At 36.2% G+C, this 22,059-nt stretch overlaps 1 protein-coding gene across 4 annotated transcripts in view; it reads right to left on the bottom strand.

Moving 5' to 3' along the window:
* Window positions 1-2,394: 2,394 nt before the first annotated feature.
* Window positions 2,395-22,059, bottom strand: part of LOC129247173 (non-lysosomal glucosylceramidase) — a 75,941-nt gene continuing 56,276 nt past the window's right edge. The window contains exons 3-11 of one of the 4 annotated variants that reach the window (XM_054886161.1): window positions 19,176-19,744; window positions 14,532-14,787; window positions 14,336-14,458; window positions 14,044-14,158; window positions 13,606-13,975; window positions 10,485-10,692; window positions 8,204-8,444; window positions 7,924-8,133; window positions 2,395-3,465 (exon numbers count right to left, since the gene is read on the bottom strand). In XM_054886161.1, the coding sequence (XP_054742136.1) occupies window positions 3,274-3,465; window positions 7,924-8,133; window positions 8,204-8,444; window positions 10,485-10,692; window positions 13,606-13,975; window positions 14,044-14,158; window positions 14,336-14,458; window positions 14,532-14,787; window positions 19,176-19,744 (2,284 nt within the window). In that variant the 3' untranslated portion in view covers window positions 2,395-3,273. The remainder of the gene's footprint in view (window positions 3,466-7,923; window positions 8,134-8,203; window positions 8,445-10,484; window positions 10,693-13,605; window positions 13,976-14,043; window positions 14,159-14,335; window positions 14,459-14,531; window positions 14,788-19,175; window positions 19,745-22,059) is intronic. The other 3 variants (XM_054886162.1, XM_054886163.1, XM_054886164.1) reach the window with 3 other exon arrangements.

Genomic DNA, 22,059 nt, shown 5'->3' with positions numbered 1-22,059 from the left:
TGGATTTTCTGAGCCCCAAATCCGACAATTTTGCTTATTGACGTAGCCACCGATGTGAAAATCAGAAAAGAAGAAGAAGACTCACCACTTTGGAAATAGGTTTTCAATAATTCCCAATTTTGCTCAAGCGTATAGCGTCCCATTTCGTAAATGTCAAACCTTTAAGTAAATTATGAACACATTTGACATGTTATTTGTGTTACCATTCTCAAAAAAATAGGTGGTTCAAAAAGCAAACACTATATGGCCCACGCTGTATCTTAAAAATATTGTATGAAAATTTGAAGTGAATCCGACAAATACTTTTCGAGTTATTCAACAATTAACAAGGGGCGCTCGGGCGCTGCGGAATCGATATCTAGACTTTAAATGCGTTTTTCGCAAAATTATGTTTTTGAACTAGTGATCACTGTAACTTAAAAACCGCTTGGTAGATTTCAATAAAATTTATACTGCTTTTGAAAAACATAAAAAATTCGTGTCTGAAGGATTTTTTTTCAAATATTTCGATTTTTTTAAACAATTAATTGTCGGTTTTTTTCTCGAAAATCTGAAAAATATTTCCTTAGGCCGCCAGATTGTTAATTTTGAAAAAAATGCTTCGATCAGGCACAAGATTATCTACTAATACAACTAATTTCTCTTATCCTATTGAATTTAGATGAATCTCCAAGGAATTGTGATGATCACCGCAAGGGACTTCTGGGGACTTCACCGCCAAAGTCGAAAAAGTCTGGTCAGACCCGAGTGCCCAACGCAGGGTTAAATATTTTTCTAGGCACCATTCATTATATTTTAAATTTAAAGAAATACAAATTCTAGTACAAGCATTCTTTTAATTGAGCGTTACAAATATGGTCACTGGCGTATGTCGGTCAAATATTGTGGAGTAGTCTAATTTCTTGGTTGGTTGGTTGGTTAAAGTGGTGATTCATCCGGAATCCAACTAGAGACTCCGCACCATTTTGTTGCCACACCCTCGCTACCAACTTGTTTAACTCTTACTTACAGCAAGACTATATCCAGTCTGTGCGGTTTAGGAACCTTATTAGGCTGTTGACATCTATGCCAGACAGTTGTGCGAGACTCTCGAACAGCGGTTTGCCCAGGGTCAACATTCTGTCCTTCCATAGGGTAGCGCATTCACAGAAGAAATGGAAGTTTGTTTCCTTTTTCTCCGGTGGTTTACAACTCTGACAGTGTGTGTTGTGAGGGCTGCCAATTTTGGCAGCTTATTCTCCGATAGACCAAAAGCCAGTTATGACTGCCGTTAGTCTATACGCGTCCCGTCGTTTCATGTTCATCAATGTCGACGATTGCTTGAGGTTGTAGGTGGACCATAATGTCCTGCTAATTTTGCATTTCGTCTGGTCTCTCCATCTACAATCCGCGATTCGAAGGTATTTTAGGAAAATTGCTTCTTGACTTCACCTATTGGTGTGAATACTGGTTCTGCAAGAGCGTTATTCATGGCAGATCCCCCTCTTGCCAATTCATCTGCTTTTTCGTTACCTTCAATGTTCCGATGCCCCGTCACCCAGATTAAGGTAACTCTATGGTTTTCACTCAAGGTGGTAAGGCTATTCCAACTGGGTTTCACCACTTTAGAGATTGTTGTAGCAGAACCCAGTGTCTGGATTGCAGCTTGGCTATCCGAAAGAATAGCTATATTGCCCATAAAAGAGAAATTTGCGATTAGTAGCCTACAGGCTTCCCCAATTGCCAGTATTTCCGCCTGGAAGACACTGCTGGTATTAGGGAGGCGCAAAGACTTTTCAATTCCAAGTCTATGAGATTATATATACCAGCTCCAACACCACAATCCATTTTACTGCCATCTGTATAGGCTGTAGTGTCGAAGTTGTTAAGTGAGAAGCTCTTATTCCATTCCTCCTTAGATGGAAAGAGAGTGGCAAAATTCCTGTTGAAAGTTACCGTTGGGGCGATGTAATCAGTCCTCTCCGAGGTTAACTGAGTTTGTCGCAATAATAGACTTGCGTGACCATGCGTTTTTTTCTTTCCAGCGACCCGCTTCATTTAACCTAAATGCACTCATGATTGCCGTCTTCTTTATATGTAGGTCTATTGGATATCGTGTGTCAGTACATTGAGAGCCTCTTTAGGACATGCTCTGATTGCACCGACCGTTATTGCACAGGCTGATCTTTGTATTCTGCGGAGTAATTTGGTATTGTAATCTCTCCCTAGAGCTTTCCACCAAACTACCGAACCATACGATAAAATTGATTTCTTACATTTATGGTACAAAAAAGACGGTTTCTATAAAAAAGGTACGAAAAAAAGTCACACAACAAGTAAATAAGAACGTTACTTTTTTATTTAACATTTACACACCGTCTTTGAAGTCTTTTAGACCTTCGAAATGAAAAAAACAAACACTTCAGAGAAGCATCGGTATGCTGACTTCAAACACCAGGCGGCAAAACTATAAAAGGTGATACAAAACAAATTACAATAAAAAAGAAAAACGACGATTTAGACTGCCTGTGTGAATTATTCTAACAGATGACTGACATCGAAAAAGTTAATCGATAAGATGAAATAGGCCAATGGAAGTTGTTATTTTTTAGAATAAATCAGTAATACTTTTTTCCAGCACATTCAAATACAAATTACGCCGGCAGCTTATGTCCTAAAATAAAATCGAATTAGCTTTTCACGAGGAACAACTTTCTGACCTTCTCACTTTAATAATACGTAATTAATACTAAGCGCATATAAATATTTGCTATATAACTCGTAAGCTCGCATGTCAACAAGTGCAATTTCTTCGAATATGGTTTGACTTTTTTCCGTTGTTTGTACTTTCGCAATAACAAAGTTAACTCGCTTTTGTAAAAAATATCAAATCTTGTGCTTTCACATTTACATCTAAAAACTACACATATAAAATGCCCATTACTTGTCTCCTTGTCTCGTCTCTCCTCTTCTCAATCTTTGGTTCGTAAGCGCGTCTTAGCTAAGCTTATTTTTTAACAGGGATTTTACCTTAAAATTAACAAAAAAAAAAAAAATAATAATAATAATGCTTTCGGATTTATGACATATACATATATACATACATAGTAAGCTTGTAACAACTTGCAGTTTTTCGCAGCAATACATTCATATTACGCACAGAGTTTTGATTAATATGAGGCAAGAAAAAAAACATGACATTTCTTTGCCTATAATGCAGCGTCTGTTAGAGTGAATATCAGTTGTATGGCTGGCATTATTTTTAAAATGTATGAAACTGCTTTGTGATTTCGTTTAGTCGCGTAGCGCTTTTCTCCGCTCCCAAGCCACTTGCATGGACCAAATACTGAGAGGTCGCATATAGCCAATTGAGCGATAATGTTTTTCGCCGTACAACGCTTCCGGCGTGTCAAAGTTCATGCCAATGCGTTCGCTGAGTGTTTTGTAGAGGCCACCAGCAGTTTGAAAGCCCTCCTCGAACATGCCCTGAAAGAAATTGGTAAGAGTTTGTGTTTTTAAAAATAAAAATTTGAAGTTGAATTATAATAAATATTTTTCAGTTATGTACAGGGTGCGCCATCTTCTATGTCGGTATGAAAACATTGAATAACTTAAAAAAAAAAAAAAACTGATTTGTATAAGTGAGGTATTTTTATTTGATTTGATTTAATAATTTTTTGAATACAATAACAATTAAGGGGCCATCTTTATTAGCAATCACAAACTGCGATCTTTTTTCTGCTTTGGCCATCACCTTATCAAGCATTTCAGGTTTCATAGCGTCGATTTTGGTTGTTTCGGTGTAAGGCGAACCATACCATAATTGAACCATAATTGTACTGAATTGACGTATCGAAAACAAGTATGTTGAAGTCGATCGGTTGGTAAATGACAAAGTTATTCAGCGTTTACATACCGACATAAAAGATGGCGCACCCCGTAATTTCTATATTAATATAAATAATTCATCATATAATCGCTTGCCGTTAAATAAATCCTTTTAAAATAAGTTGTACATTAGGATGGCCCAAAACAATTTTTCCTTATAGAAATAAAATTAATATTTGGCGGTTACATTTTTGTTAGCTGTTTGGCCGAGTTCTTCTTTCTATTTGTGGCGTGCGTCTTGTTGTTGTTACACAATTTTTTCTTTATGATATCATCAAAATTTACTCTATGACCAAAAAATGAAAAAAACTACACCTTTATAGGTGGGGTAAAAAAAGTTTAAAGTAAAAACGAAAGCATTAGATAAACATCATAATACCTTTTGTTGTTCTTAAAAATTACAAAAAATAAGATAAATATTTTCGTTTTTTAATTTATAATTTTTTTCTTTTATTTTTTTCGTTATTTGGCAGCACTTTGAAGATGAGGTAAAAAAGGTATTAAGTATCAACAATAAATTGTTTAAACAATTAAAAATAAAAACATTTAAAAGCAACATAATAAAACATTTTGTTTTTATTAAAAATTTCCTAGGCCAAAAATGGAAAAAGTTGAGGTTAGTTTCGTGTTTTAATTTATACATTTTTTGGTGCTTCCAAGTTCCCTATAAAAAACAGTTTAAATGGCTTAAATGACTATGTTTTAAATAAAGTACAGCGTCAAGGTTCTTTATTCTTATTTATTTGTTAAAGCTTTATTTTTCGTTTGTCTGCTCAAAAATGAAATATAAAATTTACTTTTATTTATTAAATTTCCTACGCCAAAAGTAAAAAAAGCGATGTACATATTTTTGTTTTTTTATTTATAATTTTTTTCTGAGTTCCAGGGTCTTTATAAAAGTTTTTAAATGGTTCTTTTTGAAACCAAGCAATTTTTAAATTTAAATTTTTTGGTGCTTCCAAACAACTTTGTAGGTGAGGTAAGAAGAATTATTAAATATCAGCAATTAAGAACAAGCCACATTTAAAAACCAGCACAAAATAAATTTCTTTGTTATTAAAAAAAAAGGATAAATATTTATAAATTTGTTATTATTTTTTGGTGCTTCCAAACAAAATTGTGTGTTTAAACAATTAAAAACAAAAACATTTGAAAAACATAATAATACATTTTGTTGTTATTAAAAATTTGTGGCCAAAATAAAAAAAACGAGGTACTTATTTTCGTTTTTAATTTATAATTTTTAGGGTCCCTTTAAAAATTAGTTGAAATGTTTAGCTTTTCAACAAAGCAAAGGGTTAAAGTTATTTATTATTTACCAGCTGTACCCGGCGCGCGTTGCTACGCCAACAACTAAATTAAATTTAAGAAAAATAACTTTAAAGAAAAATCAGTACACAAGTATTCAATTCATTCTAAATCATTTTATTGATTTTGTTTATTTCGAAAAAATCAGTTGAATAGAAGTTGCTACTCTGCAGCGCCCCCTGGTGGCGAGTGGCAGCAATGAGCATATTCTACAAACCTTTTCTGTGGGAAAATATATATACATACCAATTTTTATAATAATCGGTCCAGTACTTTTTGAGTTAATCGAGGACATACAGACAAACATTCATTTTTATATATAAAGAAGATTTGTTTTTTGTCAGTCAAAAAAGTTAAGATTTAACTCTTGTTTTTTGTCGTAAATAAAAAGTTTTTTTTTTTTGCCAAAAATAAAAGCTAAAATTTGATTCCTATTTTTCCAGTCAAATATAAATGTTAAAATCTGAGTTTTATTTTTTTTCCTTCAATAATAACATTTAAAATTTACTTCTCTTTTTTTTGATTGAAAATAGCAGTTTATATTTTCATGACCAAACAGCATGTTTTAATTAAAAAAACAAAAAAACAATAACTATTAAAAACTACTCTGTTGTTTTACAATCCCCTTTTAAGCCAATTTTACGCATCGTTTCTCTAACTTTCCGATAACTTTAACTTTTTTTCCAATAAATCGTATTCTAAATCATTTTCATTTTCATCTTCTTCAATCCATTTACTTAATATAATTTCAACATTGCATGAGAACTATCGATACCGATAACTCTGCTTTGACAGCGGAGAATTGCAAACTGTGTTGACATATCTGTTCAGAAAGCTTTTGCGAGCCATCATGAATTCTTTAACGCCAGATTTCGAATTGTGGAAATTTACTTTGAAAAAAAAATTTATAAGTAAATAAAATAAAATAAAACAAGAAATAAATAAATAAATATGTTGGCGAAGTTCATAGAGCACTGGCGGCATCATCGGAAGGAGTTGCCGCTACGGCAAATGACGAGTGCTATCGAGCCATTATTATCAAATTTTCGTTTCCAAAAATCAATCAGCTAAACATCGAATATATTTCAACCAAACCGTGGAATCCTTAACAATCGATTTATTGCAATATTCAAGCCACCATTGATATATGTATTGGAACAAGTAGTCAAAAATTGGACTAATCGAATGGACCATGTAAGTCGTAGCTGCGGCGGACATATGCCGGACATCATACGATATTTAAAAAATAAATGCCATGAAATTATCTACCAGATTGTAATAAAAAAGAAAATCATTCCACCAATATTTCTGTTTTGTATTACCATCTTAAGTTTTCAAGCCCTTAAAAAGTGCCCGATATATCATTGTGCTTTCAAGACTCACATCTGCCAAGATCTATGCTATACAACAGTTATTCGCTGAAAACTGATCCACTACGCGTTCTTCGTTTCACTGAACGAAGGTACTTGAACGTGAAATAATGAATGTGGAAAGAAAGCTGTGTATATTATAAGAGATTAAAATGTATGGTGAGCCACGATGACTTAAAGTAAATACGTTCACATATGCGTTAATGACCTATAAATCACTGAAATTAATCTACCCGTTCACATATGGCAGATTACCGCAAAATTGACAATCACCTGTCAATACTGTTGTGAAGGGTTTTTCTCCATAGAAATTATTTTGGTGGAATGCTTCGGTGTTTTAGGTTTGATTAATTATTATTAACGATATGAAGGAAAGACAAGGAGAAGGAATATCTAATTTAAATTCGCAATTGGCTGCTAATAATAAACAGTTGGCGGAAATCCGTATGTGACGTTTAGTGAGGTTGCCAAAAATTATGGCAGCAATGCGCATGGGATATTTAATATTACATTTTATAATAAGTAATAAGAGGACTAAATGTTTATGGACACACACTTTCTCTGTAAAATGAATCCCTAATTAATAATATTTAACACGCATTTTATTAGAATTATGTCTACAAACCTGTTTTCTTTGCCGGCATCCATTTTATTTAGTTTTTGTTTTTACGTTTTTCTTTACACGTGTAAAAAAATTATCTATTACACAGAAAATACGGGGTGTATGTCAAAAAGTATGGTTATTATCTAGGATTACTTTACAATCTCAGATTTCTCTCCACAATTTATTTATAATTTTATTCTTTTATTTTAATTTAATTTAAATGTATTTGCGTGTGGCACACGCAGATTTTCCAACATTTTTCTTTCATCCAATTTAGTTTTTTTTCGAATCTATAACTTCTACCAAATTTGCGGTACCAAGTTTTGTCGTTTTTGAAAAGTACCGTTATATGGAAGGTGAGCGTGGTTATTGGTATTCGGAGTCGATTTGAAACTGTAGGTCCCTCCATTTGTGGAATAACATGAAGACGCGCACCACAATTAGGAGGAGGAGCTCGGCCAAACATCCAAAAAGGGTGAGCGCGCCAATAATATATAAAATAAATAATAAGTATACAAAGTTTTATTGAAATATATTATTTTTACTCGAGTTACCGTGCTCACGGACAGACAGAGAGGTGAACAAACTTGGTTAAATCGATTCCGCTCAACATTCTGAGAATTTTGGTACATTACATGTGTACTATATATATCTATCTCGATTCCTTTATGCTGTTGTATGCGAAAACCGTTATGTGAGCGAGATCATTTATAATAAACTTGTGCACAAATGCGCGGGCATAAAAAAAAAATATTGTAATTCACAATTACTTACCTCCTGTATCATAGTAGCGGCCAAAGCAAATGTCACACCTGTCCACACTTCCTCACTCTGTAAGGTCGTATAATCGGCATGCCCAGATTTTTCAGGATCCGAATTAGGAATGAAACCATTAACGGCACCAATATTTCCGTCATGGAAACCCATAACATTATTTAGATAGATTTTTTTCAAGGCCGAGCGTACATTCTCCTTTGGATAAACCTGGGCGCAAAACAATAAATCATCAGAAGATAACAAGGAATGGGTAAATAAATGCCAATTTGAAACTCACCTCATAATCGAATCCGCATGTTTTCAGATACCAATGCCCGCACAACTGATCTGCCATTATGGTGTCCTTGTTGTGGATATCGAAACGATAATAGCTGCCATTCCATAGTTTCGCCTCCAGCGAATGTTTGCCTTTGTCCAATAGATCTTGAAAACGCAAGCAATCGTTAGGCTGATCCAGCAGCGTAGCCATTACCGACATGGTTTGCAAGGCAGCGAGCCATAGGCCAGAACAGTAGGCGCTAAAAATAAATGAGGCAGTCTGATGTTAGACTCATTTGCGGTGGATGGATATTCAAGCAAGAGAAGTTTCGAGAAACAATCGATGAAAAAATTAAATGAAATGCCTGAGAAAGAACAGTTTTACGCTTAATATTTAAATAATATACAGAGTTAACGACAAATCTGGCTGAAATTTATTCCGAATGTAGCACAGATGCCAAAATTAAGTATGGAATTTGATTCCACCTTTTTATTTTTTTTTACTTTATTTAAAGTTTTACCACCGATTTTCATGATTTTTGCATATTTAGGAAGGCTGACGCTTTTATAATTATGTGTCAAAGTTTCAGGCCAATCAGAGCGAAATTGAAGAAGTTATAGCACTTTTACTGAAAGAATTTTGACAGTTTTTTTCTTTTACAACCGATTTTCATGATTTTTGCATATTTAGAATGTTGACATTTTCGAGTCCATTGAACCATTGTTTGTGAACTTTACTAAGGAATTTTTGGCGCTTTAAATTATCACGAGATATTACGTTCCACATCGGAACCACATATACGGTCAAAGACTATCACTGCAACAGCATTCCGGAAAAAATGTATCGGGCATATTTTATGCTGTTACGACCTCAACAACATCAAGAGATTTCACTAATTAATTTCATTTGATCTTGTACGGTTGTAAGCCTAGAACTTGATGCAAAATTTGCTACAATGTGGACTGAGAAATTCCAAACTTTGTGAATCCCAGTAGTAATTTTCAATAACTTAAGGGGACAGATACCTGTAAAATTTCGAAATTTTGTTTTTCATATTCAATATAATCCCATAAAAATAAAAAAAATTTTAGAACGTAAATTTAAGTATTTCTTATAAAGGGTTTTTCAATAAGGGCGGGTAGATGCTGAAATGGAATAAAATGGCGTTTGCTGTGTGGCACGTAGCGCCGTCCTGCTGGAACCACATGTCGTCTAGGTCCATATGGTTCAATATGGGCCATAAGAAATTGGAAGGGCTACCACGTCTACCGAAAAATGGGCGCAATGCGCGCAACGTTTGCGTTGATGAACACTCATTTTGATAATAAAGTTTTATCATTTAAACGTGCTGTTCAATCGTGTAACTTCCCATGATGATTTGACATAAACAACTGAATAATAAACAAAAGATTTGACAGATGTCACCAAAACAAAATGGCTGCCACAGGTCGCCAAAATCGACCCGCGCCAATTGAAAAACCCTTTATTATAGATCGTCAACCGTGACGACTCTATTCTTTGCTTTCGAGCGCTGGGAGAGGTATAGTAACGTTGCCGACTTTAGACGCGTTTTTCTCAAAACTATATTTTTCGAATTGGCGTACCCGATAACTCGGAAAGTTATTGACCGATCTCCCTGAAATTTTGCACACATCTTTTTTATGATATTATTTTGTATGTGAATTTACAATTCGCAAATTTTTCGAAAAAATAATTTTTTCGAAGCAAAAGTAGAAGGAAAATTCGCCACAAAATTCATTTTTTTTAAGCACTTCATTCCGCGAATTTTTATTTTCCATTTCTGTTTAATTCATATAGAAATTATGACATTAATAAACAAAAAAATTTTTGGTTTTTTTGTATTCAGGTCACTGACGCCGATGCTACAATGCCCGCCGATTGAGAAGCCCCGCTGCAACTTTCCTGGAAGAATTGAGTGTACACCCGCCATTTTAAATGATTAAAATAAAAAAATAATTTTTTTTTATTATTTTAATGTATAAATAAACTGTACGCTCATTTTGAAAAAAATATATTGACTTCTTCATTTTAAATAATTTTAATGAAAATCAGGGAAAATATGGCCATTTACAGGTATCTGTCCCCTTAAAAACATTGCTCATTCAAGAGCTTCACCATGACAAAAATGTATACCTTTGTAAGGACTTTTCGGCATTGCCACCTCATAAATTACATTTTAAGACGCAATTGTGTTACAGCAACAAAATTATTATGTTCCCTTTTATACAGTCAATTTGCATTCAACGCTTTTTAATTTTAATTTAACTCCTTCATTTACCTCGGTCCATCCATCACCCAGGTGTCGTACGTTTGATCGGGACTCTTTGTATTCTCAATTAGTCCATCATTGTCGGTGTCATATTCTATGGTGCGCTCCATTATGGTTTTACAAGCGGGATACATTGCCTTCAAGTAAGCCATGGCATCCATAAGGTAAACTTTACCGTTGGTTTCATTGATGTACAAAGAAGCTGATTTACGATTTTCTGAAAAGCAAAAGTTTCATATCAGAAAGTGTACGGCAATAAGATCGTTCGAAATTCTGCTGCAACAAGCTGAGCACTGGTGAATAGACATATTTCATAATTAAGCCACTTTTAGGATAGGAGTGCTCTTCTTAAAAACTTACAAATCCCTATATCTAAGTCACACGAATTTTTCCAAGAATTAAAGCAGTTATATTTACGCGACGGTGCACGAAAAATAGGCCCTAAAGATGAGATATTCTTCAACGATATTTGCATAGAAAGTAATATAGGGCTCTTAAAAAAGCTTGAGAAGTTAAAAAGAAATGAAAATTGAATATCATCTGGTATATAATTTCATCGCATTTATTTTGTGTTTTGTATATGATTTTCGGCACATGACCGTCGCGGCTACGAGCTAGGTTAGGTTATGGTGGTAGTCGGTCTGTACGACTAACTGACTCAGATCTAACAAGTCCGTTGTGTTACCAGTGTGCGTCACGGGAACCTCATTTATTTTTCTTCATGGGACCATTTTGTGGTTCTTATGAAGCCCCTGATTGGTCCCATCCCCACACCAGACAGTTCTGTGGGAGAATTGGAAAAAATGTTTACCTAAAAAATCTGCTCTGATTTTAGCTAAGGCTGGACAATTGCGAAGGAAGTGCTCAACTGATTCTTCTTCTTCCTCATCTCTAAAACTTCTACAATATTCATGGGAGAAAACTCCTAGTCTCAAGGACTGCCCGCCAAATAGCCAATGACAAGCCATGACCTTCGAGATATCTCTCTTGAAAGCCTAATCAGTTACTTTGCCTTTTTCTTAATTATTTGCGGCCATAGTAACCCAGCTGTTACGCATGTGTCTTCATCTCTCCATGTCCTATTGACCTCATTGATAATGTTATTCTTATTAAATTGCCAATGGCCTTAGGTATCCCAATGGTACTTCTATACGAGTTACATGTACCATTCGATCAGTCCAATTTTTGACTGCTTTTTCAAATAAATCTGAATAAGAACTTTAAATGAGTCCAATCAGCATAAATGTGACGAAAGCGATGGTCATTTAGCTTCAATTCCTGCATGTGCTGTATTTTATAGGTAGCGCAAGCCAAAATCCTTATGTAAAATTTCCCACGTAAACGAAGAAAAAAGGCCAGCAAATTGAGCACGAGAACATATCGACATTGTGGCATCTTCTTCAACACTTCGCTCTATGAACAGATCGCAAAAAGATAAATGTTTTTCCAAAGTAAATTTCCACAATTTGGAAACGTTGTTTTGGCGCTTTAACCGATTAATGATGACTTGGCAAACCATACTGAATAGAAATGTCAACACAGCTTGCCATTCTTAGCTGTCAAACCAAAGTTATCGATATCGATAGTTCCCCATGCAGTTCAAAAATCACTCGACACATCGACTCTGGTTCTTCCTCATCTCCACTGCTCTAATGGAAAGCATATTTTGGGTGCCAATAGGAGGCCGGTGGGCAGATCTCTATTGGCGTACGCCGGTGGATAGGCGAGGAAGTAGGAATGTGCACGAGGGCTACATATAAATGGTGCATCGAATAAGAAATCTATGTTTTCGATGTATAAAACATAAATATAACTTTAAGTTTTTTTCGTGTGAGTTACTGGAACAAACCGGATTTAGATCCGATCAAAAATTTACTAAATAAATAAAAACCTGTAGTGCAACTTAAGTAAAATTTTTAAATTATTTTATATAAAATCCCAATACTTCCTCTTTCAATTTTCATAATTAAAATATTATTAGTTTTTATGATTTAAAAATTTTGAAGTTCTTGAAAATTTTCTAAAAGTACAAAGTTGGCTAACATAACAAAATACATATTTGTGGAGTCTTTAATTTGGCCTTGTTTGTAATGGATTATCAGTCAATCAGCCAAGTAAGTGATAGGTATAACTTCAACTAATCTCCCAGGAGAGTCAGAATACTCGTACATCTCTTCTACTACAACGACGAGATCCAGGACCAAACAAAAGTACAACTATTGGATCGGACAGTATATAAACAGACATTTAACGACATTTATCGGGAGATTGTCACCACCTTCCCAGGCTCCTGACCCTTGGATGCCATTATCGGAGTTCAACCAACACTTATTGTAGACGAATAACTTCGGTTGCCTCGTGAAACCCGCATAACTTTCTCTCAATTACGGTCTGGTTAAACTCCTACTTATCCAGAATCAACCCCGACTTACTGAATATATGTCCGATATGTGAAGGTACACCGCACGATACTAACCACCTTTTCACATGCCATCTGAAACCAACTCACCTAACACCCCTCTCCCTCTGACCCAACCTGACGAAACATAACGTTTGTTGAACCTACCGTTAGATGAGTTAGACGTTGATGATCGGTGGCTTCACCGCACTGGCAGGGTTAAGTGAACTGCTACAATAACACCAACAACTAACATGAAGGCCTTTGCTAGAGCACGGCTACGAGTATTGGGTTCCGATGTCATGAGAATGAGTAGTATTCGTTCTCTAAAACTGGAGGATATTTACAGATTTGCCAAAGAATCTGGAAAATTCTCACAGGACTAACTATCTCTATCTCTATTCTTTCCTATCTCTTTCTCTGATACTTTTCTCCTTCCCTTCTTGACTATCTACCCCCTTTCCAGAGCTTTAAATACAATGGGCTCTTTATCCTGAGTGTTTTAGGAGCCACCAAATCTCCTGGTGCTCCTTGGCTCGACCTTTTCAAATTTCAAATTTTTCAATTCAACATGAAGGATTAAAGTAACAGAAAAAAGATTATTATAAAAACCATTTCATGTTCACAGACAGGTGCCACTAAAATATTGAGGAACACCTCGCCGTAAACTCAAAGTTTTATACACCAAAAATTTCAAAAAGAAATATTAAATGTCATAAATACTTCACTTACGTAGCTTCTCCTCTGCAGAGTTTTTGCGTTTATTATCTTGAGTGTATATTTCGTACAAGCTGTCCTTGTCGATGAACTCAATCGAGCTGAATTTGCTCGCATTGTCTGCCTGTGCTTGCGCTAATTCATTCAGTACATAATAATCGCGATAGACTTGTAAGACAAATTTCGTATTCAAGTCCTTCCAATGATTAACGTCATGGATATGATAAGTGTTAATGAGTGTGAATGGTTCCTCATCAGGATCGCCGAGATCATGTGGCACGCAATCCTTAATGTGACGTGGTAAAACTTTGCCATCATAAAGCATTTTACGCGTTTCGGGCAATTCAGTGGCTATGGCATCACGGATGTCATACTGCAAGCTCACCTGTGGCGAAAATAAGTTAGTTTTGCGAGAAAAAGAAAAAAACACATTTTTTGTTCGTTCCAACTCACTTGCAGATTAGGCCAGAGGTGGGACAGTGTCGATGAGGCATAAAAATGTACGTCGTAGGTATTGTACATGCGATATTCGTGACCCTCTAAGTAACCAAAGCGGCCGTAAGCTAACCTGAAAATGTTTAAAGTGAAATAAAAATGAAATGAAAGTTTTCTATTGACTGAGAAATTAATTTTATTTTTGGACAAAATTAGGAAACTCAACTTCAATTATTTCCTATTTGTTTATGTTTTATTATACAGGTACATCTACATTTACATTCATGCACACATTTTTTTCATTCCATACCTGGGATCATCATAATTCAACTCCTTTCCGAATGACGAATCACAAGTCAACCAAATTGTGCCACCATCCGAAATATAGTAGAGTTGATTGAATATGGCGCTTTTGTACCAGTCAGGCAGACCGCTATGAATAATATTTTTCAAATTAATAAATTAACTTATTTTATTTCATAGTTTTATAAAATGCGAGAACTCACTCATCATTGAGTATTGGACGCTGCCATGCATCAATCAATTTCTCCCAGCTGCCATAGTGTTTCAATGCATACTCGCAAATTTTGGGACCAGCTTCACCGGAGGCATCGAAATATTTGGTATAGTAACGCGTGTAAGTTTTGTGTTTCTTTGGAAAATGTATATGTGGCATATCCCAGGCTAATGCAAATTCCAAATCATGACTAGAACCAGGTTTGACTGCAACTTGTGCGCACAAAGCAACACCGATATCCTTAGCTGGTGTAGTAAAAGAAGATGTATACATGCAGATTAGGATTGAAGATGCAGAAAACTAGGTAGTGCTTGAATATTATAAAATGTTTTTTTAGTTATGCGAACGAAATTCGTATACTCGTATTCCACTATTAAAAAATAAAATAAATAATTGGCGCGTACACTTCTGTTAGGTGTTTGGCCGAGCTCCTCCTCCTATTTGTGGTGTGCGTCCTGGTGCTGTTCCACAAATGGAGGGACCTACAGTTTCAAGCCGACTCCGAACGGCAGATATTTTTTTTCATGGCAGAAATACACTCGGAGGTTTGCCATTGACTGCCGTGGGGCGACCGCTATTAGAAAAATGTTTTTATTAATTTTGCTTTCACCGAGATTCGAACCAACGACCTCTCAGTGAATTCCGAATGGTGATCACGCACCAACCCATTCGGCTACGGCGGCCGCCACTATTCGCTTTCATAAATTTGAAGCTGCAAAGAATGGTTCTACAGATGCGATACAATGGCTTATTGAGTCCCCCCCGTCGGCTTAAAAGAAAAGTTCATCGCGACTTTGCCGTTGGTTCATTATGCCTTGAAAAGGTTAAGGCCTCCAATAGGCGGTGTGCGCTATGAAATTGTTCTACAAACGAAAAGATCTACAGCTCTCTTCGAATTAAGCGTTTTGAAACATTTTTGGATTGCTATTGAAAAAGCACTCACGAAAAACTCAGAAGGGTATGCCCTTAAATAGTTTTATACGGCTCTCCAACGTTATTAAATTGCGAACGAATATAGGATTTAAATGCGCAAACTTCCCTGTTGTATGAGGGCGCATTAACTCACTCTCCGAACGGAATTACCGCAGTTTAGCAGGCCTGATAGAAAATACTCTATTAACAGCGAAATCTATAACTTCAAATGTTAAAAATTTTTCCACAATACTTTCGAGCGCAATCGAAGTAGTAACTCTACGTATAAAAATTGCCTTATAGGTCCCTCACAATGGGTTCGTTCTGTCCGTTGCGGCAACGATTTTGATTGACAGAAAAATGGAATTGGCAACTTTCTACTTTGTCGTACGGCAATTGCAGAAAACAAATGCAATTTAAATGAATTGAGTAAATTCAAATGCACCTTTATCTTGTTTAAAAGAGGAGAGAAAAGGCTAGGCTTAACCAAGTTGTCTTGGAAAATTAATGTGCGTGCCAATCCCCAAGTCATGGTCGCGCTCAACGCCTACGACTACCATAAATTCTAATAAACCCTCTTTTGCTTCAATAAGCATTAATCTATACTATAGTAAAGGTGAATCTCCGTACGTTGTCCGCGCATCACTACGCAACGACAACATCAAATGACGTAAACATTTTTATACATTCATATTTTCACCCAATGAAGGTTATAGGCATGTTTTTATATTGGAACTCCCTTCCCACAGCCCCCAGGCCGCGCCACCACTCCCATTTGTCACTAATAATCGAATATTTGTTTAAATTTAATCTAAAAAATCTTAGTTTTTCCTATTTCCCACTATTTATAGCACACTCTAGACTTCATTATCCGCATAAGCTGTGCAACTATGACCCAAATGCAAAGTTCAAAAACGGTTTCAGATAGAAAATTAATAAAAATAATTTTGCTTGATATTTTTCTGATTGATTGTTTTGATTTTATTCAACGAGGCATTGCAACGGATGCCGGGTATTGTAATGTTATGGTTATTAATAAAAAATTATTTTCTATGAAATTATTGTTTGTAATTCTTTTATATACATATCCTAAATCCCTCAAAACTACTCCTACGCGAACGGGGCCGCGGGGTAAAGCTAGTTTTATTATATATTTCACAACCAACAGAAAACTGTTTATACGCAATGAAATATGATATTTGCTTTCACGACCAGGACATCTGTTGATTTTTTGTTAAAAAAAAAAAAAAAATAAATAAATAATTGGCGCGTACACTTCTGTTAGGTGTTTGGCCGAGCTCCTCCTCCTATTTGTGTTGTGCGTCTTGATGTTGTTCCACAAATGGAGGGACCTACAGTTTCAAGCCGACTCCGAACGGCAGATATTTTTTTTCATGGCAGAAATACACTCGGAGGTTTGCCATTGACTGCCGTGGGGCGACCGCTATTAGAAAAATGTTTTTATTAATTTTGCTTTCACCGAGATTCGAACCAACGACCTCTCTGTGAATTCCGAATGGTAATCACGCACCAACCCATTCGGCTACGGCCGCCGAAATTTTTGTTTATATGCGGCAATACTTTCATTGTGTGTTTTACACGTCACGACGGTCAAATGCGTTGTCGCAAAGGACCCATTGTTACATCGCTATTAGTTATGCTCTGTGTTGTAGAATTTTTATGCAGAAAATTAGTGCTTCTCTCATTTTTTACACGAATAACTCTATAATTCAGATGTGATGTAGGTTTTTTTTTATTTTTGTACTATTTTTCGCATTCTTAGTTTTAAAAATTGAAATTGAATTGGTACTGAAAATCCCCATGTCATTCAAGAACTATACACCCACGAGTCACTGTATGGTGTGGTTTGGTGGTTTTTAAGGCCTGAATTAGATGACATGGACTTGCACAATATGTGGTTTCAATATGATGGTGCCACTTGCCACACAGCGCATGAAAATATGGCCATATTGCATAGGAAGTTCCCAGGGCGCATTATCTCCTAAAATAACGAGGTCAAATGGTCACCAAGAACCTGCGATTTGACATCATTGGACTTGTTTCTCTAGAATTACGTACATGAAAAATAAAACCTATGATAAAAAGGTTTGAGACGATTCTAGGGCTAAAGAATGAAATTAGATGCATTTACAGCCTAAATACGTAATTATGGAAAATTTTGATACCCGCATCCTGTGTTGCTGGTGGAGTCTTGGTGGGCATTTACGGATACTGTCTCTCCTACTAAATAAAATACTAAAAAATATGACGAAGTAGAGGCAATCACTTCGACAAATTTGCTGGTGCTTTATTTGTAAAACAAAATACGCGGTCTTATTGAATAACCCTGTATATATCTAGTATAATAATTTCACTATTTGAGAATAAAAAAGGTCAAGAACTCAAATCAAGAATACGAAACTTCCAGAAGACGCTCTTTATATAAAAATGCAGACAACTCTAGAAATTTTCTGTAAAACTCAAATTTAAATAAAAATCAGCTGTTTTAGTTCACGATATTTCGGTGGAAATGCTTGGCATTTCTCGAACTTAATAACCTAGACAGACAGACGGCGGCGTTTATCGGGATTATTGATTAATTGTTATTAAAATTGTAGCGTGACAGACGATTGTTACGCGGATTGTTGAACAGCTGATTTGCTGAATTGATAATTTTATCAGTAAAAGATGGCTCGCAGGCGACAAATACGTGTATAAGCTGCCTTCATGCTAAGAAATAATTATTTATTTAAAAAAAATCGTTAATTGTAATTTCTTAAACTGCTCAGAAACCTCAAAACAATTAATGTAATTTCAAATATGGTAGTGCAAACTAGGATTGCATTGTCTTTCTTGTTCTTTTTTTTTAAGTTTCATTAATTTTCATTCACAATAGATACAATATTAACTGTCATTTTTCGATAATGTTGCCAACGAAAATTCCTCTAATCCGCTTAAATTATGAGAATTAAGTCTAGTTGTCAATCTGCATTAGTTGCACTTAATTTCTGAGATAATTCCGACTTAAGTGGTTAATCCCGATTAATGCCAACGTCTGCCTAGTCTATAACACAGCTTTTAACTGTAGTTAAGCATTTAGTGGAAGGAGAGGTCTTCGCCTGCAATGAAAGTTTGCTACATATTTTTGCTTCACATGAAAGCAAACCCAATTTCGTTTAATGCTTGAATACGCCCTTTTGAAAATCCTTAAAAGTCAAGAGTCTTATAATTAACGGGTCGAAAATATTTTATTATGGTAGCTCATCATTCGCAGATATTTCTTAGATAGTTTTACTACAAAACCGCGATTTTGGCCTCTGTTTGCGGTAATGTAGCATTACAATTACAATAGCATCTTAGAGCACAAAACTTCTTCTTTCGAATGTTGTTGAGTTTGCTTCAATTCACGGACTAACGCACTCCATCTGTCACGATTTTGTGCGATTCCTCGAATACAAAGTATACATTCAAAAATCTACTAAGCACCATGAAGACATCAAACAACCGATTGGTATTTTATTAGGACGAAAACAAAAAGAAAATATTGAAGCAAATACCTCGGAAAACTGAGCTACCGACCAGCTATGACCCGGAATTGGATTCAAAACCGTTAGAAAAGTTCAAGTATATTCCTGTTTCTGGTAAATTTCTGGCCGGCCTTTTATTTTCTATCTTTCATAAACTCTATACACACACAATGACTTTACAATAGTTTACTTACTTTTGAGCGTTTCATCGCAATGCTTCTCACTCAGTTGTCCATTCTCCTTCAAATCGGACCATAGTTGTTCTCCCGTGCCGCTCGGATCGAACTGCGTGCAGCGTGTAATACTGATTTCAGGCAATACCCGACAGCCCAAATTGTAGGTGCATGGCATGCCGGCGATCTTCTGTCGTATACCCACGCCCTTCACATTACCTTGCGAAATTAGCTCCGCCTCAGCGCCGCCCTCGGCATCCTGCTTCTTAGTACCGGTGCCATTCTTGAACGTAAATGTTATGGCAACCTTACGCTCTTCCGCGCACACATTCTCCACAGACCACACGAAGACGGCGCACGGCAGGCATGAGTCTTTGTAGTCGTGCGGTATGACGGGCGAAATTTGACGACAAATCAGTCGCACGCCGTACGCAGTAAGATCATATTCGGTCCAGGCGCGCGGATATAGACCCGTGTAAGAGCATTTCGAGTCGTCGATGTTCGAGTGCCAGGCATTTAGCGGCTGCTTGGAACGGCTGCTGCAATTGGGCATATTACTTGAACATTGAGAGTTGACGCTGTCGAGTGAACTGCGCATATGGATTGGTTGTTTGGTTGGTTGGATGGGAGTAGGAGGTGAGGGAATTCGGTGTACATTTTGCGGCGCGTGGTTGTTGAATGGATGTGTTTCGAATGGTGAGCAAATGAGATGTGAAAAGATGAATGAGAATTACGATTTCATAAATATTGAATGAATATGAATTCATTATATGGAGGAATTTCGGGATGAGAAAGTATTTCGTTTTTTTAATAAAGCAATAAAAAGAAAGTGGGTTAAGAATGTATGAATGCGTGACAAAAGCAGGAAAGCAAGTTTCGATTTCCATTTCCGTCGGTTATCAGTGGGATGTGCAATTTTGTTGTAAGTGATCGCGCATGTGTATCGTAGTGTTGGTGGTGGTGACGTTGTGCCGGTAATCCAGTGTGCAGATGATACATTTTCGGCCGTAGACAAATAAAATTTAGCGCAGAAATCAAATTTCGAATAGCGGAGGTGAATATGGAAATTTCGCGTGTGTAATAAGTGACGAAAATATTTGGCAGTTTTTGTTTTTGTGTTTTTGCACAAACGAGAACAGAGAAAAAATATGGAGAAAATAAGTTAAAAAATAAATTAGCAAAAGCAAAAAAAAATCAGAATTTTTCAATAGCAGTGATAAGCTTTAAGTTGTTGTTGTGCGGCAAGGAAAAAAAGCAAAAATAGCATATCACTAATTGTTAAAGTTTTACCAAATCTTCGTATTAAAACATGACTGTTAAGTATAATCTGATAATTTCATTTGTTGACACTGACATGAATTAGACATGGCGTTGACATAAGTCTTACAATTTACCTCAATCATTATAATAATAAGCATTTTTTAGAAAAAAAGCAAAGCAAAACATTAGAAAATTTAAATACTAAAAAATTCATAATTTTTATATAAAAGCGCAAGGTGTGCTGAATTTTTAACAAAAGCAAAACAAAAAAATTGTGGGAAAATAAATCTTTAAAAATCTATGCTTGATCGCTGCCGCTGTAGCCGAATGGGTTGGTGCGGAATTCAGAGTGGAACGTAGGTTCGAATCTCGATGAAAGACCAAAATTAAGAAAAAGTTTTTTCTAATAGCGCCCGCTTCTCGGCCGACTATGGCAAACCTCCGAGTGTATTTCTGCCATGAAAAGCTCCTCATAAAAATATCTGCCGTTCGGAGTCGGCTTGAAATCAAGACGCACGCCACAAATAGGAGAAGGATATTTGTATGGTATAAATAAATGTTTGATCACAACGGAGTAGATTTTTTAAGATGATGACCCAATGCACGTTCGTGTCCCTTTGACATTTGTCAGAAAAAAGATAAATGCACTGTAGAGTATGAAAGTTGGCCAAATGGCTTATTTGCTTCAAGCGCTTCAAGTGCTTTAAGGCTTCGAATAGCGGAATATTCTATTTAACCGTGCTTGGCCGGCCTTTGAAGTTTCAATTTCACTCGTCGCTTCGTTTTTAACCGATTAGGCTGTATGCCGTCATTTGGTCATAGAAGCTTTCAAAGTAAAGCAAAGCCAAGCGGATATGAATATTTGCCCATTTGAGGCGAATATGAACAGGAACGGGAGTGCTTAGAACAGGAGATGAACACCAAAGGAAAGTGATAGGAAATCTTTAGAAGCTTTTATAAGCTTTGATCCTACGATAAACTTAATCATGCCATCTACAATTTTTTTTCACTACTAGCATCGCCGTCAGAATTGGGAAAGACCTCGTCGAGCCGAGGGGTAAGGGGTCACCTTTGACAGTTTGCTCTCCTTCTCGATGCACGCAACCACAATTGTCACTAAAATCAAAAATCGCAGCAAGATTCTCAAATCGCTAGCCAGCAGCACTTAAAGCAATTGGGTAGTCTGCTCGCCTGACAGTAGTGATTCGCAATGGACAAAGCTTCAGACCTGTGAGACAGACATTAGACGACATTCATCGGGAATCTATTGACACCTTCCCAAACTCCCGACCATCCAAATGCCATTATCGGAGTCCAAACTCCACCTATCGCAAATGAAAAGCTTCAGCTGCCTCACTTACCTAACACTTCCCTCCCTCTGGACCCAATCCGACGAAATAGTGTGTTTTCTGAGATTAGATATACCATGACGATCGATGACTACACCACGCTAGCAGGGCTTGATTAATGGCTACTACAACAACGTGATTCGCTTTCGATTAGCTTATCTAACCTGATGCTGGAAAAACTTGTGCGAGTCGCAGAACATAATCGCTCAAGCACCATTTATTAGAAGAGCGTTTAATTGTCAGCATATGCGGATGATATTGACATAATTGGCTTTACCAACCGCGCTGCTAGTTCT

This window comes from Anastrepha obliqua, chromosome 5, assembly GCF_027943255.1.
Source record: "Anastrepha obliqua isolate idAnaObli1 chromosome 5, idAnaObli1_1.0, whole genome shotgun sequence".
Classification (NCBI taxonomy): Eukaryota; Metazoa; Arthropoda; class Insecta; order Diptera; family Tephritidae; genus Anastrepha; species Anastrepha obliqua.
This window is presented reverse-complemented; position numbering and strand designations above follow the sequence as displayed.